A 21,004-nucleotide genomic window follows, 5' to 3' on the forward strand; every position below is an offset into this window, starting at 1 on the left:
AATAATAATTAATAATTGATAGATATTTTATGTTTGTTGCTGGCCATGAGTTCGTTGGTGCACTGGTTGAGGTGCGCGGCCAGCGCGCACTCGTCGCGGATGGCGGCGCTCATCTCCACGCACCGGTCCAGGTTCTTGTCCAGCTTCTTCATCATCTTCGTGTCTTTGGCGTAGAACTTGCTTACGAGGGATATTAAGTTTGCTGGAATAACAGATTAGAGTAGGTACTAAGTGTGAAAAGTTGACCATGTCATTATAAGTCACATGTAACTTTAGACTAATAAACTCAGAAGAAAAGTGCGATAGATTTCTTTTCAAGTAAATGGAAGCTATATTTGGGATAAAATCTAGTTTGAGTTGACGACCACGATGCCGCTTTAGTCTGCCTTTCCCCTCGAGGCGGAGGCGAGAGGAGACGTGCGGGAATTATCCAAGTGGGTACTCGTTAAAAAATTAATATTTATTCTTTATATAGATAGATAGATAAAAACTTTATTCGTTTCCACAACATACATGGTACATAGATGAAAGAAGACATGCAGCTTAAAATTATCATAAAAATTAATTTACAAATCTTAAAGTAGAAGAAAAATAAAACAAATGCAAAACCATGTGTCGTGGCAGAGAAAAGGCGCTGGCTCAGCATGGTGATGCAGCAAGCCACATCGCTGATATTCTGCCAGGACCTTTTACAATAATGAAAAGACTGTACAACGCTTAATTCTTATAAATCTTTACAACAATTACAACAATTCACTTGCAAAAAAGTAGTATCTGAATGGCTAAAATACCTAAATTATGAAAACGTTGAAGGACTCGTATTCAACATAATTTCACACATACACACACACACACCACACAAATCATGGAATCTCCACTTTTGTTATTTTTAAGCTTGTAAAGTTTCTTAACACTTTTTGTTCATTTATTTTTGTTAATGTTATTACTAACATGACGGAAGAGCAGGATCTCCTGCCACAGTCTATACCTACTAGGAGATCTTAACCTTTATAAATTAACCTGTATTGTTTAAAGAAATAAACATTTTTAAATTTTTAACAAGCAGATACTTACGTCTGCTAACGATGCTACTAAGCTTAATAGAATAAATTTAAAAGTTGAAAAATTACTGTCTCACCCAATTGTGTTGTGTGTGTGTTAGTTCAAGTCTCACCCAAGACAGTAATTTTTCCACTTTTAAAATTATTCTAAGCTTTATAAACATTTTTAATTTTTTTTCTCGTTAATAGCATTGGTTGTAATACAGCAGCAGCAGAGACGAGAACTTAATGCTATCGATTGATTCCCGCTGGTCTCCTCTCATTTCCGCTCTTCTCCGCCTCAGTGGAAGGGCTTGAGGTAGGGTTGCCATAAGTATTCAGGACGTCGACCGGGACAAGTGTTTTGTAGAAAGTATCGTGTAGAGTGGAGAATCCATACCCAATCCTTACAAGAATTCTCTGGAACGTGACGGGGACAATTTACTTATTGCAAAATTTGGTGTGTTTGGTGCCAAACGGGTCCCGGCGTACGGGGACGTATGGCAACCCTAGCTTAAAGAGAGAAAGAGTCCCTTCTCTTCGTTCTCACCTTTAACGATCTTCCCGTTGGTAATGACCTGGTTCCGCTTCAGCACGCACGCGATCAGGCACTCGCCGTTGACCGGCGACTCGCTCTTCGGGGACAATCTCTTCACCGTTCGCTTGTCGTTAGCCTGCAGCAGTATAAGCATTTTTACAAGCTTTTATTGTTAGTATGTTGTATGTATGTTAGAGTGGGTCAAATCTTGGAAGTTAAATTTGACCCACTTCCCGATTACCGATTGAGCTGTAAATTTTCAAGGTGCATAATTATGTAAGTCACGTCACGTGACAATGCAATATTATGGTACCATCGCGCTGATCTGATGATGGAAAAGGAGGTGGCCATGGGAACTCTGTAATGAAATAACACAACCAAAAAATGTGTTTGTGATTTTTACAAATGTCTCGATAAGTATTGCCTGTGGTAAAAAAAGTAGGTACAGCCAGCGATAAAAGCTTGTGTACCAAAACTGATATTTGTGGCAAAAACTTATACTTACTGTGAGTACCTACACAAGTTATTGTACAATGAAATTTTAGAGAACCTTAGGTTTTATAATTGCGCAGAACGATCGCGAGCTGCATGTGGTTTTTTGGAGGTGAACACATAGCAGTAGGTATACATAGATTAGTGGAACGTAGGCGGTCACCTGTACTTCCTTGAGGCACTCTGTCATGTTCTGCTTGAACTCTTGGACGTAGGGCGCCACGTCGCCCGGGATGGGGCTGTATGACCAGTCCGGTTCCGGTTCCACTTGTTTGTGGTGATTGGCTACAATTGTAACATGGTGAATTAAGGATGACTCACGCTAGAACGGCTCGGGTCTTATGGCACTTCGTTTTCTTTAACGGGTCATCAGTGATCAACTGATCACGTTATGTTTTCTACAGAAAACTGAAGTGTCGGGCGCCTCGACCCGACTCGTACCATTCTAGTATGAGTCATCTTTTGTCATCGTGTACAATCCAGGACATTCGCGGTGAATGACCTTAAGGGCAAAAATCGTTTAAAACTCTTGCAGACGGTCAGGCGATATCATAAAAGTCATGACCAATAGCATGGCACTTAAAAATGTGGGTGTTGAAAAAGAGGGGTTAGCTCAGGTAAAGTTTATTGCCGTCCATTGTTTTTGTGACGGCAAAATGCATCCTAATTGGTTATCTTTATGGGGAGGCGAAGCTTAGCCTAAACAACGACAACTAATAAACTGTCCTTACTACCTATATATTGTTTGTCTCATTACCTGTTTTTACCCTTTTCATTATTAAGATAAAGTCCCCTAAATGCATCGTAATATTCGTAATTGTTTATCTCTATGGGAGGCGAAGTTTAGCTCGCTCGTAAGGATCGAGGTAAAAAATTCTGAATTGTGTGTGGTTGACCGGGAATGTCCCCGATTGTACCAATAATCTGCAATGTTTTGAAATAAAAGAAAAATCATTGTCTCCGGTAGCCGATAGGCGACTCCCAGGGGCATAATATCACGGATATGCTTGAAGTATTAGTATTCGCTGTCAAAGGGAACATAATGTTACCATAGAAATACGACATTCAAATAATAGTTACACCTGAACGAAGATTTTCGAGTTAAACTTTGGGCCAGTTGGATGGTTTCTTGGAAGTTTTATAATCACGCCAAAGAACACAATATTACTCACTCTCGCGTCCTTTATTACGCCTCTCTAGTTTCAAGTTCCGAGATATAATAGTATCCTTATCAATCTTCACATTGTGAACAGTGTCCACGCCTAGCATCCGATTATTCTCTGTATCATCGTCACTTCTACCGAAATGAACCAATAGCGTTAGAAGTAACAGTTTCATCATTACCGTAAGAATTTTCGTATGCATTTGAGTTTTTTTTAGTTAGTTTTAGGTACTATAACAATTATTTTTGATTGGGTGTTACTGTTGGCGATAAAGTACAAATGTTAGCCAATTACTTTTAAAGGCTATTCGATCTTGCGAATAAATTGCATATAAAAAGCTACAGCGCAGTCTTCTTACTAGAATTAGAATTATTCTGATTGTAGGTAATTAACAGGTTATGAATGTTGTCAGAATTTGTTATGCATTAAATATGATCTGTCGGTATCAAAAGTGACGTTTATGGTTGAAGAAATCACATCCATAATCCAGATCAAATTCGTAACCTGGTATAATAATCAATAAATCAGAATACGCTTTCTATACTTACTAGAGAAATTTAATGCAAATGTTCCTCTTGAACCAAGCGTTTTTCTTACTTCTTATTATAAAAAGAAGGTAAAGTTAGACCAAGACAAGTCTGCAACGATTTTGATAGCACACGCAGTGCAGGTATTATTAACTGCTATGAAATTACACTTGCACTGCGTACCTATATTATGCTATCAAAAGCGTTGCAGACTTTTCTTGGTCTAACTCTAACCTTTCGTGTGTGTGGGGTATGTACTGAATCTGATGTGCCGAAGGAATGTTTCCAAACTGTCTGGTAAATTGAGAAAAACTCCTTAATATTTGTACGAGGAACGAGGAACCTATCCAACAAACACGAGCCGAAAACAACCAAATAATTAACCGCACTACGGTTTATTTTAATAAGGAATACTTATAATAGTCTGTTCGAGAAACTGAATACGGTGAAAAATAGAGATACTACTCCTAAAAATACGTGTGATACCTCATTATATTCGTCATGATGCCTAGAAAAATGTATTCGAAGCGTGTATTAGCACACAAAAAATATCAAAAGTTATAAGCAAAAAAAGGGGGGAAAAGTAGATATTTTTTATTTCCCCAATATCTCAAAAAGTAATGATATTTAAGAAACGAAAATTAATATTACAGTGAAACTTGGTAAAGTGGGACCTGGATAAGTGGGAAACCTCTATAGCTGGGACTCATAGTGCGGTCCCGGCACTTTGGCGCTGAATTACCTCTGTTAGTGAGAAAAAATAGACCTCTATAACTGAGATTAGTTGTTTCGATTTTATAGTCAAATTTACCTCTATTACTGAGACAGAGAGTGTATTTTACCTCTTTTACTGAGACTATATTTAAAAGATTACATTTGCTTCATTGTTTTTTAGAATGTTATAGGAGTTGACCTCTGTATCTGACATAACGTCAAACTATGACCTCTCTAACTTGGACTTTATTGAAGATCTTGGACTTTAGTGTAACCGAAAATTCCGCATTCGGTTAATTGTGTCTAAACGACTTCAAGTTTTATTTAGTTAGTTTGAGTAAGTAGTTAAAACTATCGAAACGAAAAACCAAAAATTAATTCTCATTTATTTAAGTTCTAAGACACAATGAAGTCCGTTTTTTAATTTTATTTAATAAAATCCATCCTTTGTAGAAGTAGAATCAATCAAAGTTAATTCGAATAAAAATTGAACAGACTTAAAAAACTATTTAAGGACAAGAAATATTTGACCTTTATTTATTGTTGATGATTACAATTCATACATAATGTTGAAAAAATACCTTATTTACCACCTCTATAACTGAAATAACCTCTTTTCTCACCTCTATTAATGGAACACTCTATAAATGAGACATACATTTATTTATACCTGGCTAACTGAGACCCTGTGTAAGTGGAAAACCTCTTTAAGTGAGACAAATTTGCTCGTCCCTTGAGATCCCACTTATCCAGGTTTCACTGTATTAAAGAGGAGGATATTTCCAATAAAACATTCCATACTTGCAGAACTGTATCTCCATTATTTATGTAAGTATGTATTATATATGTCTAAGAATATAGGTTTGGGTGCATTACATTTGTTATAATTACTCTTCATATATTATAGTTTGATATATCGTTATTTTGAATAACGTAATAAATGGCATACTACCGTAATACCTAATTAACGGTATACATAATGTTATTATTGGCATAATGGTCATAAGGTATATTTACACTTCGTCTAATATACATTGCCATAATTATTATATACTCTAAAGAATATTATTTGTTATAAGAAGTGACATCACATAATTATTTATGTGGCATAATAGTTGCATGACATAAATGGGTTAGGTTAGGTTGGAACTGCGACTCCGCATATAAACGAATAACTACCTAACAAAAGGAGGGTTAGTTTAGGTTAGAACTTTGACCCTCCGTAGAACAAAATACTCTAGGAAAAAAGTGGTTTAGGTTAGGTTTGAACTGCGGCCCCCATAGAACGAAAACCGTGAAAAAATTGGTTAGGTTAGGTTAGAACTGCGGCCTCCCTAGAATGAAATAGCTAGAAAAGCGGTAGTCTTCGTACTAGTTATAAAAAGTATGTAAAACTTTACGTTATCAGTAAATGAAATATGACAAAAAATGTTATACAATATATGTATTTATACTTGATAAAATTGTATGAAGTATTACGTTATACAAAAATATAATATAACAAATGTCATTATAAAATATGTCTATATACTATTTTAAAATTATATTACATTAGGCATTTTATCAATGACAGTTTAGATGAAATCACAATATAATAAAGGAAACGTATAATAAAAATTACATTATAACATACAATAATATATCAAGTGGCATTATAACAAATGTATGATAGTTTTTTTATAATTATATTAAGCATTACACACCCTATAGGTTTATATATAGGTAAGTTTAAAGTTTATGCGTATTTATATGTATGTAGTACTGGTTTTCTCTTTATTTATTGCTCTCGTCTTCCTTATGTGTATCCAAAATTCTCATATTGCTATTTGTCCCTATTAAATTGTCTTTCACCTATTTATGTGCAATAAAGTGACATACATACATACATACCTACATATACTTTTTATTCAACGCTAAACACAGCCCTCCGCGCCTCATTTTCGGGCAACGCGCGCGGGGTGAAAAAACGGTTACGTAACATTACATATAATTTAAAGGTATTAAATATTAATTGAAACATTTAAAAAAAATTATGGTGTATTTAAAACATGTCAACAAATGTACTAAGGTAACGGCGGCTATTAACGCGGGTATCAAAATCGACGTCTAACACCGCGGTGTTTACAAATACGCATTTTGCAAGCAAACAGATCTATTCCCTAAGAAATAAAGCATACACAAAACAAGCTCATTCATTGGTCTACCGTGCCCATTAGTGTGCATTTGTGTGATTGTAACAAAAAAGTCGCGATTCGTCAGTTTGTGCGACGGCGGCGCAAGAACCGGTTATTCCATACAAACGCGTGACGCCACAGGTAAGTGCACTCCAATCTTACTTAGTGTTTTACATAATAGTTATGGCAAATAAACTAGTGCAATGCCTTTTAAGAGGTTATGTATTGTTTTCTACACGATTTTGAATTACTTTTAACTTAGTTTTTGACCGGGAAATACGTTTAAAATGGAAAATAAAATACAGCGGTGATAGGCGCCAATTACTTCTGTGGTAAGTAATTCCGTGGTATGCCACGGTAATAGAAAAAGTGGTAGTTTTGTTATTTACTCTTTAGTTTTGGTACAAATTATCAGTTTTATAATTTCTTTTATTTATTCCAATCTTGATCTATTCACGCTATTAAAGAGCTATTTCCGTGGTATGGAAAGTATTCAACTAACCCTTAATTTTTAACAAAAACTTCAGCACCGATTTCCTTGTTTCTATGGGAACCCTTAATCTGTCAACTTTTTTTTATTTTGAGATAAAACCTAAAATTTACTTGCCGGTTATGTGATTTTGTCTTTATAACAAGCTTGTAATATACGTGTTTGATTTGATTTGAAAAACCATCTGTGTTTTATTCTTTTTATGGGTCGGAATTAGGTTTAATCAAACTCCAAATTAAGCCTATTACCGATGGTATGATCAGATTACCCTCGGTGATAGAATGTATAGAAATCTATTACCGACCCATAGAAACATCGAATGGATCGGTAATAGGCTGGTAATAGGCTCTTAAAGAGTTAACTATTACCGAGTGACTATTTGGTATTGTATTTTTGGTATTTTTAAACATACTCCTATAGTTTTATTTTTTATTTTTGTGTCCTTATTAAACTTAATGACACAAAAATAATATACAGAACCCACGTCGTTATTATCGTTTTAACCCTCGGTATTAGGTTTCGAATTTTGAGTTTGGTTTCTATTAACGAGTGTAGAAAAATCATGCCAATTGTACCCTCGGTAATGAAAGCTCAATTCGCGGTAATAGAATCACAGCCTGTCCCTTGCCACGGTAATAGAAGATTTGGTCATTTTGGCTTCAAAAAATATTTTAATACATATAATAACCCAAAATGAATCCAAAAACGTGTGAAACGGAAAGTTCATTAAATGCTCTGATGAAAAAAAAAATATTCCTGGCTGCTAGACAGCATTGATACCCTTAATTTTTGGATCTCTTTTGAAAAGTTCCTTAACTACCACGGTAATAGGTGCCTTTACCTTACTTGTAGAAATCTATCTTAAAGTTATTTTTTCAACAAGTTAGGCAATTGTTAATTAACAAAATTCTTTATTAAAACGAAAAAAAAAGTATAAATAACTATCGTAAAATGTTGTCGCCTTCTAGAGCTCTCTACATGCTTAATAAGATCACATTATAAAAGTTTTAAAAAATTTGCGGGCTTGCCTGCCTCCTCCCTTGCATCCTCTACCCTGCTGATGCAATTTATTAAGCAGGCCATTGACGAGCCTTCCAAATGGATGCCGTTACAATGGTTTCATCCAAATAGACGGCATGCTAATATTAAACATTGTAAGTACGTTTTTGACATTCACGGACCGATTTTGGATTGCAGCCACGCTATTTGGACTGTTGGAAGGCTCGTCAGTGGCCACCTTTAGTGACCGGCGCATCACGACGCACCTCTGATTTACTCGTATTGATTGCATGCAGGAGGCCAATTCGGACGTACATTTTTGACATCAAAATGATGTCATTTAGGTAGTTATCAATTGACATTGTATCTCGCTCGCGCAAATACCTGCACGGACAACCCATATAACCATTCCAGTCGCAGAATCATCAAAGTGGTAACTAAATGTCAGATGTGTCGTAACAGAGTGCACGCCATGTGTCTAATAGAATTGTTCAGTAACTAAGTGACGTCGCCGTGTGTATGCTTTTCCGTAACAAGGTGTCGACACATTGTTGTGTGCACTTTGCGTGCGGTTTGTGACCAAATCTGTACACAATGTGTCGTAACGGTTACCGAACTATTTCGAAACATTGTGACAGCAAATGTCAATATAAAATACCTCTTGAAAACCAAAGTTTGTCAAACTGTACTATTAGTGTCTCGTGTGCTCGTAATTCTAGTAAGTCATCATGAGCGATCCAAATGATAATAAATAGTCGACGAAAACCATATAAACACTCGTCAACATTTTATAGAAAAGTTTTTAAAGAAATGCAATACGCTACATAGGTTAGGCAATGAATGCTCAAAAAAAGTTGTAGAGCGAAATGCTTGGAACACAATTTTTGACTCCGTAACTTGGTTTGGACTAGTTAGGAGATGAACATATCAAAAGTCCCCGGCCCTTAGTAACCCTTGGCAGCCCTTAAGCCGAGGGGTGAGGGAGTTTAAAGGTCCCATTTTTCGGGTTTTCGGTTATATCTCGGAAACATTGGACATCTCCACAGCGACAACATAGCGACATGGCCGCTTATACAAAATGAAAGTTAATTTAATTTGTTACAAGTTTTATTTAGTCAAGTTTCTCGATATCTTGAATAGTTTTTGAGATATCCGCTCTTGAAAGTTTATTTAGGGCTCTCAATTTTATCTTGATATATCTACATCAGTGAAGCTGCTAGGCCGTGTTATCGTGGTAGAATACTCGTGATCTCATGATGCTCCCCGAAAACGGCAGAGAGGGTAACGCCGCAGGGGAAGTTAGTGGGTATTCTCCTCCCCTCCCTCTGAGTAACAGAGGGAATACGGGAGGAGCGAGTCCCACATACCACCCCATCCTCAACGGGCCTCGCCCGGGGGTGAGATACGTAAACGTATTTACCCCTGCGAGAAAAAAAAAATGGTATTGTTTTCGTATAAATCGGGGGTGCTGAATCCAGTTATGGTATTACATCCCAAGTAACAATTTGTGGTTCTATAGTAGTCGATAGAACGTTTCGCAATACCACCTATTGGTCCTATACTTAAAAGAGCTAAGAAGATTGTATAAAGCCGAAATGGCACATCTTATGTGGCATTCAGTGACATAGTAGACATGTAGCAGTGTCAGTCGTGGCGTTTAAGGTCTATAAAAGTGATGTAATGATGACTCTTGTGCTAATTTGTTGTCAGTAACGCCATTATAGTGTTAATTTATACTATATAGTAGCATTCGAGATTCTATTATAGTGCTTTTTTATACTATAGTAGTATTTGAAATTCTATTACAGTGCTTTTTAGGGTTCCGTACCCAAAGGGTAAAACGGGACCCTATTACTAAGACTCTGCTGTCCGTCCGTCCGTCAGTCCGTCTGTCACCAGGCTGTATCTCACGAACCGTGATAGCTAGACAGTTGAAATTTTCATAGATGATGTATTTCTGTTACCGCTATAACAACAAATACTAAAAACAGAATAAAATAAAGATTTAAGTGGGGCTCCCATACAACCCAACTAGCAAATCTATGTGCTATAAAAGTTGAGAGCACGTTTTTATTTTCGCTTTTTGGTGCTATAAAAGGTGTAAAAACAGTCGAATAAAAGTCCTGTAAGCGTTTACTCAACGCGAAAAGGCGCACTTATACAGACTAAAAGTGTTATAAAAATCGAGTAAGCGCTGTATAAGAAGCAAATCGATGCTGCAAGAGTTGAGTAAAAGTGGATAAAAGCGCTTCTAGTGTTTTAATAGCAACGATAGTGCTTTTATTCGACTATTTGTTCTATAAACATTAGCAATTTACTATTACTCAGTGAAAGTGTTCTATAAAAGCAGCCGCACTGCTTTTTCTCAGCAAAAATGTTTCGTAAAAGTAGCCGAATTGCTTTTACTCGGCATTTTAAATGTGTAAGAGTGCAGTAAATGCTTTTATTCAACTAATATGTGCTAAAAACGATCTCAGGTAAGCGATTATATTACAATTATTTTATTATGTTTGAGGCCTAATCGTCTTCACGTGTCTAATAAAACAAAAAGGTACTTAAGTATTTTTTTACTGCTGTCATCCATGACATTTATTTTTACCGTGATTGTGTACATACGTTTTTACTGTCTGTAAGTACACGTAATACAGTAAAACCTAGCGCGAAAAATACTTTATTGATAAAACCAAAGGCACTGGTTCATATATATTCATGGGCCGTCTATTTTCTTAAATTTCAATAAAAAAATATTAATTAAAATAAGTAAAAATTTGCTTACACGATCTAGTTTCTCTTATATCTCATTAATTCGACTATAAGTCGAGTAACTGCGTTTACTGCTACACTTATAGCACATGATGTCGCCATGTTTATGGATTTATAGTCCGGTGGCCGACTGCATGAAACCCTACCTGATAAAAAAATAGAAAAATCCTACTCTGTAGGGGTAGCTGACTTTTAGCAGCTTCAACTGCTCTTGGACGGCCGTGGCTTAACTTGGCAAATTTTGCGCAAGTGGCAAAAAAGTGGTACAAATATTCATCAAAAAACAAAAGTGGTCAGCTACATCCTGTGTTGGCTGGTTCCTGTGTCCGACCGAATTTATGGTACCAAGTGAGCTACAATTTACCTCATCGAAAAATAGAATGTCACTTGTATGGTAGGATAGCTGCCATTGACATTTTTTTTAATGCGGACGGACTGCAAAAGCTGCCAGGCTAAGGTGAGACCGACCAAGACATACGTCAACAAATTTAATGTAGGTATTACAATCAGTTTTTTTCATTCTATTTTTCGATGAGGTAAATTGAAGCTGTCACGTTGTACCACAAATTCGGTAGGACACAGGAACCTGCCAACACAGGATGTAGCTGACCACTTTTGTTTTGCTGTCCTCAATTGTATTATACGATGGGGTTTTTTTTTGATGAATTTTTGTGCCACTATTTTGCCATTTGCGCAAAATTTGCCAAATTAAGCCGCGGCCGACCAAGAGCAGTTGATGCTACTAAAAGTCAGCTACCCCTACAGAGTAGGATTTTTCTATTTTTTTATCAGGTAGGGTTTCATGCAGTTGGCCACCGGACTATATTGAAACGACAACATGGCTGACTTGTGCTGTTAATGTAGTTCAAAACTCTTTAAAAGTACTCTAAGCTGAATACATTTTGAATAAAACCTGTAAATACACTTCAGCTCCTATAACAGCGGTTTGAACCCCATTACCCGAATTATGATATAAGCGCGCTGTTACAGCAGCATTGTTGCCAAATGGTTATTGGATTGCTTTTAATAAGCTTTTATAGCAACAGAGAAGAGAATTGAGTAACAGTTGTATTAAAGCGCCTTATTCAGACAATTAGCTATTCTATAGCTGTTATATGATTTTAATAGAACAATTATGCTGAATAAAAGTGATTTAGTAGCGCTAACTCAGCATTTATTAAAAGGTGGAATAAAAGTGCTAAAAGATAGTGCTATAAACGTTTATACGACATGATTATAGCACTAATTAGCGAAAATTGCTAAATAGTCGAGTTAACCGCTATTATACGATATATTGGTGTTTCAACAACCGTAACTCGGCTGTTATACGATTACAGGCTGAGTAAATCAATTCTCATACGACTATTTTGCTAGTTGGGAACAAACGTGATTTTTGACCGAAGTTAAGCAACGTCGAGCGGGGTCAGTACTTGGATGGGTGACCGTTATTTTTTTGCCGTTTTTTGCATTATGGTACGGAACCCTTCGTGCGCGAGTCCGACTCGCACTTGCCCGGTTTTTTTATACTGTAATCTGTCAAAGGCATTTGATTGCGTTGATCACGAAAATTTAAAGAGAAAATTAAGCCGCTATGGGATAAAAGCTACTTAGTGCCCTTGACCTGGTCTCATCGTACCTTTCGGATAGAACTCAGCGGGGTCCCCGGTAGCCCTCGGGAGTGCCTCAAGGTTCAATTCTTGGTCCCTTCCTGTTTTTTGGTATACATTAATGACTTACCAAAAGTTGTACAAGATAGACATGATATAGTGTTATTTGCAGATGACACTTCCCTTATATTTAAAGTGGACAGAAAGGAAAATAGCTTCGAGAGCATTAATTACGCGCTATCTACCATAGTAAACTGGTTTACGGCAAACAATTTGCTTTTGAACGCCAAGAAAACCAAATGCATCAAGTTTACGCTACCTAACGTCAAGCAGGTAAATAACAGCAAGATTCAAATAAAAGGTGATACGCTGGAATTTGAAGATCGTACTGTTTTCCCGGGAGTCACTCTAGACTCCAAACTGCAATGGCATGCACATATAGGCACTCTAGCCGGAAAACTTAGTTCAGCAGCCTATGCAGTGAGGAGAATCAAACAGCTAACATACGTAGTGACGGCCAGTCTGGTATACTTTAGTTACTTCCATATTAGTGTTATGTCGTATGGAATTCTGTTGTGGGGGAAAAGCGGCAGACATTCAGACAATATTTGTGCTGCAAAAACGAGCTGTACGTGCCATCTATGGACTGGGCGCTCGAGTATCCCTAAGAGAGAAATTCAAAGAAGTTAACATTCTTACCGTTGCATCTCAATACATACTAGATAATATTATGTATGTTCGGAAAAACATCCACGAATTCAAGGTTAACAGTGATATCCATAACTATAACACTAGAAACAAACAAACTTGCTGTGCCCGCCCACCGCCTTCGTAAGGTTAGTACGTCTTTCGTCGGGAACTGTACACGTTTTTATAACAAAGTCCCCACTGATATAGTGAATTATTTACCACTTCACAAATTTAAGTCGCACATTAAGCGCTCCTTGTTAAGAAAGGCGTACTATACTGTAAAAGATTTTATAAACGATAGAGATGCCTTTAAGCCGGTAGCTTGATTCATCATCATCATCATCATCAGCCTACTCTCGTCCACTGCTGGACATAGGCCTCTCCTATTGCACGCCATTGAGCACGATTTGCGGCAACTCTGATCTAGCTCTTGCCAGCCGCCTTGCGAAGGTCATCGCTCCATCTAGTCTGAGGGCGTCCTACGCTACGTTTGCCGATGCGCGGTCTCCACTCGAGAACTCGTCTACCCCAACGGTTATCGGTTCTACGGCTAATATGACCGGCCCACTGCCACTTCAGCTTGCTAATCCGGTGGGCTATGTCGACGACTTTAGTTCTCTGACGGATGACTTCATTTCGAATACGATCCCTCAGAGAGACTCCGAGCATAGCCCTTTCCATAGCTCGCTGAGCGACTTTGAATTTATGGACCAGTCCTACCGTGAGTGTCCACGTTTCGGCTTCGTATGTCATCACGGGTAGGACGCACTGATTGAAGACTTTTGTCTTCAGACTCTGTGGGATTGACGACGTGAAGACTCGATGCAGCTTCCCATATGCTGCCCAGCCCAGATGTATCCTTCTATTCGACTCTTTCTCAAAGTTGTTCCTTCCTAACTGCAGTATTTGCCCGAGGTAGACGTATTCCTGAACAACCTCGAGAACAGCCCCTTGTACTGCAATAGGTCCCGGAGCAACACTTTCGTTGAACATAACTTTCGTTGTGTCCAAGTTCATCCGGAGAGCTATGCGTTGAGAAGAATCAGCTAGACCGGTTAGCATATGCTCTAGATCCTGCAACGTCTCATCAGCCATGATGACGATGTCGTCCGCAAATCGCAAGTGTGAGATGTATTCGCCATTAATGTTAATACCATGTTCCTTCCAGTCGAGCGTTTTAAACATATCCTCCAATGCATTTGTGAACACTTTGGGGGAAATCACATCCCCTTGTCTCACACCACGAGTAGCTTGATTTCATTAGTATACTTAATAAGAGTTAAATAAATATATTTTTTTAAATTGTGAATTAAATATGCTAGTGTCCAGTAGAATTGACACATGAGACAATGATGTTCTCGCTTGATTATATTGTTTAATTTAATTTTTGTTTTGGACATTTGGAGACCTTATACATCTCTAAGTATTTATTTATTTATTTTATTTTAAATCATAAATCATAAATCAATGAGATGATTTATGATTTATTTTATTTTTATTTTTGATTGTACATACATGCCTATATTTTTAAAGTTTCTGACACTTAGAGACCTTTACATCTCTAAGTCAATTTAGGCTAGTAATTATGTGAATCTATACTGTCTTTATGTAACATACGAGCACAAAATGCTGTGTCTTACAGCTACATGTTATTACTATTATAATATTAATATAGGCTGGTAGCTTGAAGATGTCATGCTCGCTTAAAAGTCTTTGCTTACGATGGCGTCGTTGATCGGGTCGCCACTTTCCCGAATGAAGGTTGAGGGAGGCGATGGCTGAGATACGCGTCATACTCGTGAACGGGTGCTGTTTGTGGAGACTGGTCTGTTTAAGCTAACACGAGCTTACTTAGTAACTTTATTTTTATTAATTAATTACAGTGAGACGCCTCATTTTGCTCTCGTATGTTTCTTTTCTCTTAATGATTGTGTTAATTACACAGGATTTTGACTCTTCGAGACCCTATACATCTCTAAGGATAATTTGATAAACTATATAATCTTATAGTTCTGACACCTAGAGACATTTACACCTCTAAATATTATAGATTTTTTTGTGTTTTTTATGTAATTCGACATTAAGAGACCATATACATCTCTAAGTAATTGTAATACGTTAGTTTGAATTGTTAGTTGTATTTTATAAAATTGTTGATGTATTGTTATTATTTTTGCTTTTATGTAAATTCAATGTTGACGTGTAAAAGTGCCCTTGTGGCCTATTTGCTGAATAAATGTTGTTGATGTTTGATGTTTCACAAAGAACGTACCCGAGAATTACATATTTCTCCGATAGGTCCCTGTCGTATTCTTTATATCTTCTGTAACAATTTACGGATTATCTTTATTAAGAAGCCTAATATTTAAAAAAACTTCCATGAGACACACACATATTAAATTGGTAAAGATTACTCGACGTGTTTCGTGTTTCGTATCCGTAACGAAGGGTAAGACAATCCGGCCAACTGTAAAATATACTCTTTCAAATAAAAAAAAAGCATAAATTACAGCCCATAAGTTAGCCCAAAGTAATCGAAACCAATCTCCGCTTGTCACGCAAAAAATCAGCTAGGATGGAAAACACTACAACATAGGGTGACTTATAGCCTCAGAAATTAGGACTCTACCTAGAAGAAGAAGATTTACCTATTGAAAGATACAGATCCAAGTCGCTGGTAGATACCGATCTAAATGGCGAGCGGTGGCAAATTGTAACGGACACGGGTAAATGGTTATAAAGTTATAACTTAGTGTCACAAATTGATCATCAGGGTAGTTAATCAATTTACACGGCTCGCATGCGGATTAATTTTCAAATTCATAAATATACCTAATCATCTTCATTTCGGAATGCATTTTGGTTAAACATGTAGCCTAAATATAGATTGACACTGGTAACTCATCAAGATCGGCTTTATTTTTGATGCTAGGATATAATATATCAAACGCACGCACATACAAATAGTGGCCCGTCGAGCTTTACAACTTCACATACACCCATGGCTCCACGCTCCACCACTTCCAAAAATTCCAAACTCTTAATTGACACAAAATATTTATATAAATTTAGAAACCATATGTAAAAGAGATCAGACGTACTTACGAAACCATTTATGGCCAACCTGAAACGGAGACTTTCGCTCTTTTAGAAACAGCTACTATCACAACATTCACGACCCTTCCTTATAGCTTTTCCGTAGTCGGGTAAGTAATTAATTCACAAACAGATACACGACTCTTAGCAATAAAGACAGATTCGATTAGAATCGATGTAATCGATTGGTTATGCTACGATTTATCAAGGAAATTTTATAGGTGCCTGTACTCACTGTAGTTTTATGACGACGATGGGCCCAGCGAGATGCACATTGCTTGCGATAACATCATTAGCTTCGGTAATAATTAATAATATAAAATTACTGTCACCTTACTTCGTTAAAAGTAATATCGATAGGTGGCGCTTTCGCTTAGTGTTCGCGTAGTCTATAATAACAGTTTATATATAAAGAGAAACTTTAGAATTTGGCAAAAAATGGTTACATATTTATTTTTGAACACAATCGAAAGTTTAAACATCATAAATTATTAAACTAAGGAATGGTACTAATTACAGGTCGTCGTAATAAATGTAAGTCTGTTTATTTTACTAGCTTTTAACGTATGAACTATTTTAGTTGAGTGTGCTCAGAGCATAAAAAGGTCAACCACGGCGTTGCATGAACAAGAGATTTCCTTTGGCAGGATTGGTCCTTAGGACCCAAGGATGGATTTAAGAAGTGGAGCCACCCAGATTTTTGATGCAGGTGGGGGGTGGGGGGGTTTTAAGCGTCGGCGACGTCTGATGTTAATAATTGTTTAAGTTTAGGTTCTATGTCTAGTTTAGTATCATTTTCAAGTAAATCAAAGATGTAGACATAGATTTCATCTAAATCGGTTCAGCCGTTATTGATTCCCCATACAATCTTACACCTTATCCTTTTCACTTTTAAGAGTTTTTTTTTTAATAAAAACTATCCTGTGTATGTGTGTGTCCGGGGAAGACCCCGGGACTCAAAATATATCCATACCAAATGTTATCTAAATCGGTTCAGCGGTTATTGAATCCCCATACAAATTTCCACCTCCCTTTTCACACCCTTAAAGGATGATTTTTGAGATTTAAAGTAGGCTATGTTATTCCCTAAAACTCAAACTATCTCTGTACCAAATTTTAACTAAGGCTTAGCGGTTTAAGCGTGGAGAGGAATTAAAATAAAGTATTCATATTTTATGTGTTTTTACTTCTGAATGGTGTCATTATGATATCAGAAATGAATTCGGAATCCCCGATTTATGCTTTTTATATTAGCTTAAATGATATAGATATCAAGATCAACTTGAGAGCCCCCTTCCCCCTAAAAATGTACATCAAATATCTCGGTGGCGCCACTTCTTAAATCCATCCTTGGGTCCTAAGGACCAATCCTGCCTAGAGATGGGTAGTGAGTAAATACTCACGGGTAAATACCGAGTAAATACTCAGTATTTACTCAATATACCCGTATTTTCTCGTTTATACCCAAATTGGTGGGTATAAACTATTTAGAGTGCTGGAAGGGGCATATAAATTTGAAATATAGGTGTATTATGGAAGCCGCTACTGGATTAAGTACTCCAAATTGTAAGAAATGTATTTTTAAGAGGGGCACTCCATACATGTAACTAATTGTCACGAAAAAAAAATTCAGAAGCCACCAACGTGTTGCATATCATTAAATTGGTCTTTAAAAATAACTGGAATGTTTCTAAGAACATTTTTGGATAAATTGAATATTTTTGGAAAAAACCCGTTTCGAAAGGCCAAAATAATGTTTATCTCTCTATAACTTTAGAACCAAAGTTCAGAAAAAATATGAAAACATATCGGGAGATTAGCCCTATAATAGAGTACAAAAAACAATATTTTGAACATCATCGGTTGAGCCATTTTTGAGTTTTCTTTAAAAAACCCTTAATAAAAGGTCGTAAGTGCCGCGTAAACACGCACTTTTGCGCGACATGCAGTTATCTAGAACATCGATAGAATTGAAGTACCATATTTTTAAAGTAAATACCTTCTTATTTAAAACAAAATTGTTACCTATGCATTATCACAATTTGCCTCTCACTAATAATTACCTTTTTTTCCTAAATTAAGCGTCCTATATGCTTTTTATTTTATAGATATTGTTAATACACGTTAGCACTCTTCAATAAAACATAATTTTGTTCTTAAATCTCACTTTTTGAATATTTTATAAGCAATCGTTTTTACCCACCTAAATGAGTAAATACGGGTATTTATCGGGTGCTTTGAGTAAATACCGAGTAAATACTCAGTATTTACTCACCCCTACCCATCTCTAAATTCCTGCCAAAGGAAATCTCTTGTTCACGCAACGCCGTATTTTAGGCCCAGCACCATCCGCTATTTATATAATATTTAATAAAATGTAATATTTTGCAGGGAGGACGAAGCCGATATCATAATGATGATTACTATATAATTCCCGAGGAGCATGTAAGGATTCTGCATGTATAATAACGATCTTTATAGTTATTTACGATAAAAATGCGAAAAGAGGAAAATCGAAACGAGTGGCCATAAAAATTAAAACACGACCGAAGGGAGTGTTTTAAATCGACACGAGTTGCTAATTACTTATTCGCACGTGTATCGTACAACGTTTTGCAATACATAACTAATGACCCTTAAAATTTTTGAGATACGCACGGAAAGTCCTGTTTCCCGCATTAGTACATTTTATGTACTGTAAAACATATTATATCACGAACGAATCGTAACGAATAAGGATTAATCAATACGACAATTTATTTCATAAATAAAAATAGGTATAAGATGTTAAGAAGATCGTGACATTTCTATGGAACGTGTACATGTACACACAATCTTAGAAGAAAACTGACCAAGAGCCCAATTTGAGTGTATATTTTGATATATAAATAATGTCATTTCGCTTGTTCCTACGTCAGTCATTAGTATCTTCGCCGTGTGTGACGCCCATAACAAAATTATTATTATTTCGTTTAGATATTATTTTGATGTCAAAATGTTAGTAGGTACCTACTCGTAAGCCTACTAAGCCTTAAAATCAAAACTACTAGAGTTTTCCCTCACATGACACATTCGTTTCTTACAGTTTCACAAAAAACCTGGAGAGGTAAGCCGATTTCAATTTCCAACCTAAGTAACTTCTTGAAGTAGGTAAGTTTCACTTTATCAAGTTATCTACGATACAAGTGCGGAAAAGAGGAAATTCGAAACGAGTGGCGATACATTAAAAACGACAGAAGGTTTTAAATATACACGAGTTGCGAATTACACGCACATGTATCGTACAACTTTATAGTTAAGTTAATTAGCTACTCGATGGTAGGATCATTTCAACCTAATCTCAATTGGAAGTGCTATTAAGTACGAAGCTTACTTACTTGTCCAAAAAGTTGCTTTGTTGTACCCGGACACCGAAAATAAGTTGTGCCTTGGCCCGTACTTGCTACTTTTTGCCTTATTTTTAATGCCGTAAATATATGCTAAAATATCTGTGATTTCATATATAAATATTTTTTCTATGATTATATTAGCAACAAACATATTAGCAATGGATTCTGGCTCACTTACTTCTCCGACGCTCACGGGCACGCCAGGCCGACCATCCAGTTTCTTAACGGCGGGTTTATATTATAAGCTTAGAAATTACAATGATCATGTCAATGACCATGACCAAGGTACATCAGGGGTGTTTTTCCATGGACACTTTTTCAGTCTTTTTCGTCAACATATCCCATCAAAATAAATAACCCAATCTTTAAATTTTATTAAACTTTAGACATACGCAACAGAAAGTGCTCTTTGTACTGTAAATACATTTTCTATCTAGTATTATCTTGACTTTAGCCCTCTGCCATCACCATGATTTATTTAGTTTATTTTTCTTTTTCTTACTTTCGGCGGGTTCCGCCGTGGCGGACTGTCGAATTCGGTCTTGACATCACTTTTGTGGGAGGCCATTGTGCGTTTCATCGTGGTGTCGAGTCGGTTGGAAAGTTTGCGGCCGGCTCTTCTACTATAACGACAAGTAGCAATCAAAAGCATTGTATTATGTGTAGAGTTAAAGGTGACTCAGCTCAGGTAAGAAAGCACATCAAATTGTATGAAAGCATCTCATAACAATCAGTCAGATTCATATAATATGTATTCTCATTTCTTTTATTGGTTTTATTTTCTTTTCCTTTTGTAAGAATGTGATATGTTTTCTGAAAGAGCTACGTATTTGTATAAAGTTATGTATACTCACTGAGTATAATTGCATGAATTCTATAGTAATTTAAATTGTATTTTTCTTAATTACTCGTAATGCATGTTAATTATAAGATGTAATAATGTTTTGAAAAGATGTGTCCCGCCGAGTTTGTTGCCGGTCCCATATTGGGATACCCTCCTCCAATTGAGGGGGGGTTTAAATCTTCTCGGGGCAGAGGTGTACGGTTGGAGCCGGTAAAGGTTTATTTGACGTTCATAAGCGCATTGTAATATGCCTACTTGAATAAACTATTTTTTATCTTTATCTTATCTAGTTTCAGCAATGGGTTTGTATTTCGTTCTACTGCTATAAGTATTAAGCTACTAAGTATGATTTAGACTTAGATTTATTTATTTCATAATATGAAATTACAATATAAATTATTTTACACTAATATATACGAATTTATATTACGATCGTCAAGTAGGGAAAATAACAATTGATTATAATTATACAAATGTC

At 36.4% G+C, this 21,004-nt stretch overlaps 1 protein-coding gene and 1 long non-coding RNA gene across 2 annotated transcripts; one reads left to right on the plus strand and one right to left on the minus strand.

The window, feature by feature from the left end:
• Positions 1-3,451, minus strand: LOC134794848 (uncharacterized). Its single transcript, XM_063766648.1, has 4 exons — positions 3,243-3,451; positions 2,234-2,355; positions 1,591-1,714; positions 1-202 (listed from the first exon to the last, which is right to left on the minus strand). Exons 1-4 carry the CDS (start codon positions 3,433-3,435, stop codon positions 9-11), a joined length of 633 nt encoding a protein of 210 aa, XP_063622718.1. The 5' UTR covers positions 3,436-3,451; the 3' UTR covers positions 1-8.
• Positions 3,452-16,532: 13,081 nt separating this feature from the next.
• LOC134794851 (uncharacterized) lies at positions 16,533-20,828 on the plus strand. Its single transcript, XR_010144729.1, has 5 exons — positions 16,533-16,594; positions 16,813-16,827; positions 18,685-18,738; positions 19,379-19,399; positions 20,817-20,828. It is a non-coding gene; the product is annotated as an uncharacterized LOC134794851 (long non-coding RNA).
• The last annotated feature ends 176 nt before the right edge of the window (positions 20,829-21,004 follow it).

Source organism: Cydia splendana, chromosome 11, assembly GCF_910591565.1.
Source record: "Cydia splendana chromosome 11, ilCydSple1.2, whole genome shotgun sequence".
NCBI classification, from domain to species: domain Eukaryota; kingdom Metazoa; phylum Arthropoda; class Insecta; order Lepidoptera; family Tortricidae; genus Cydia; species Cydia splendana.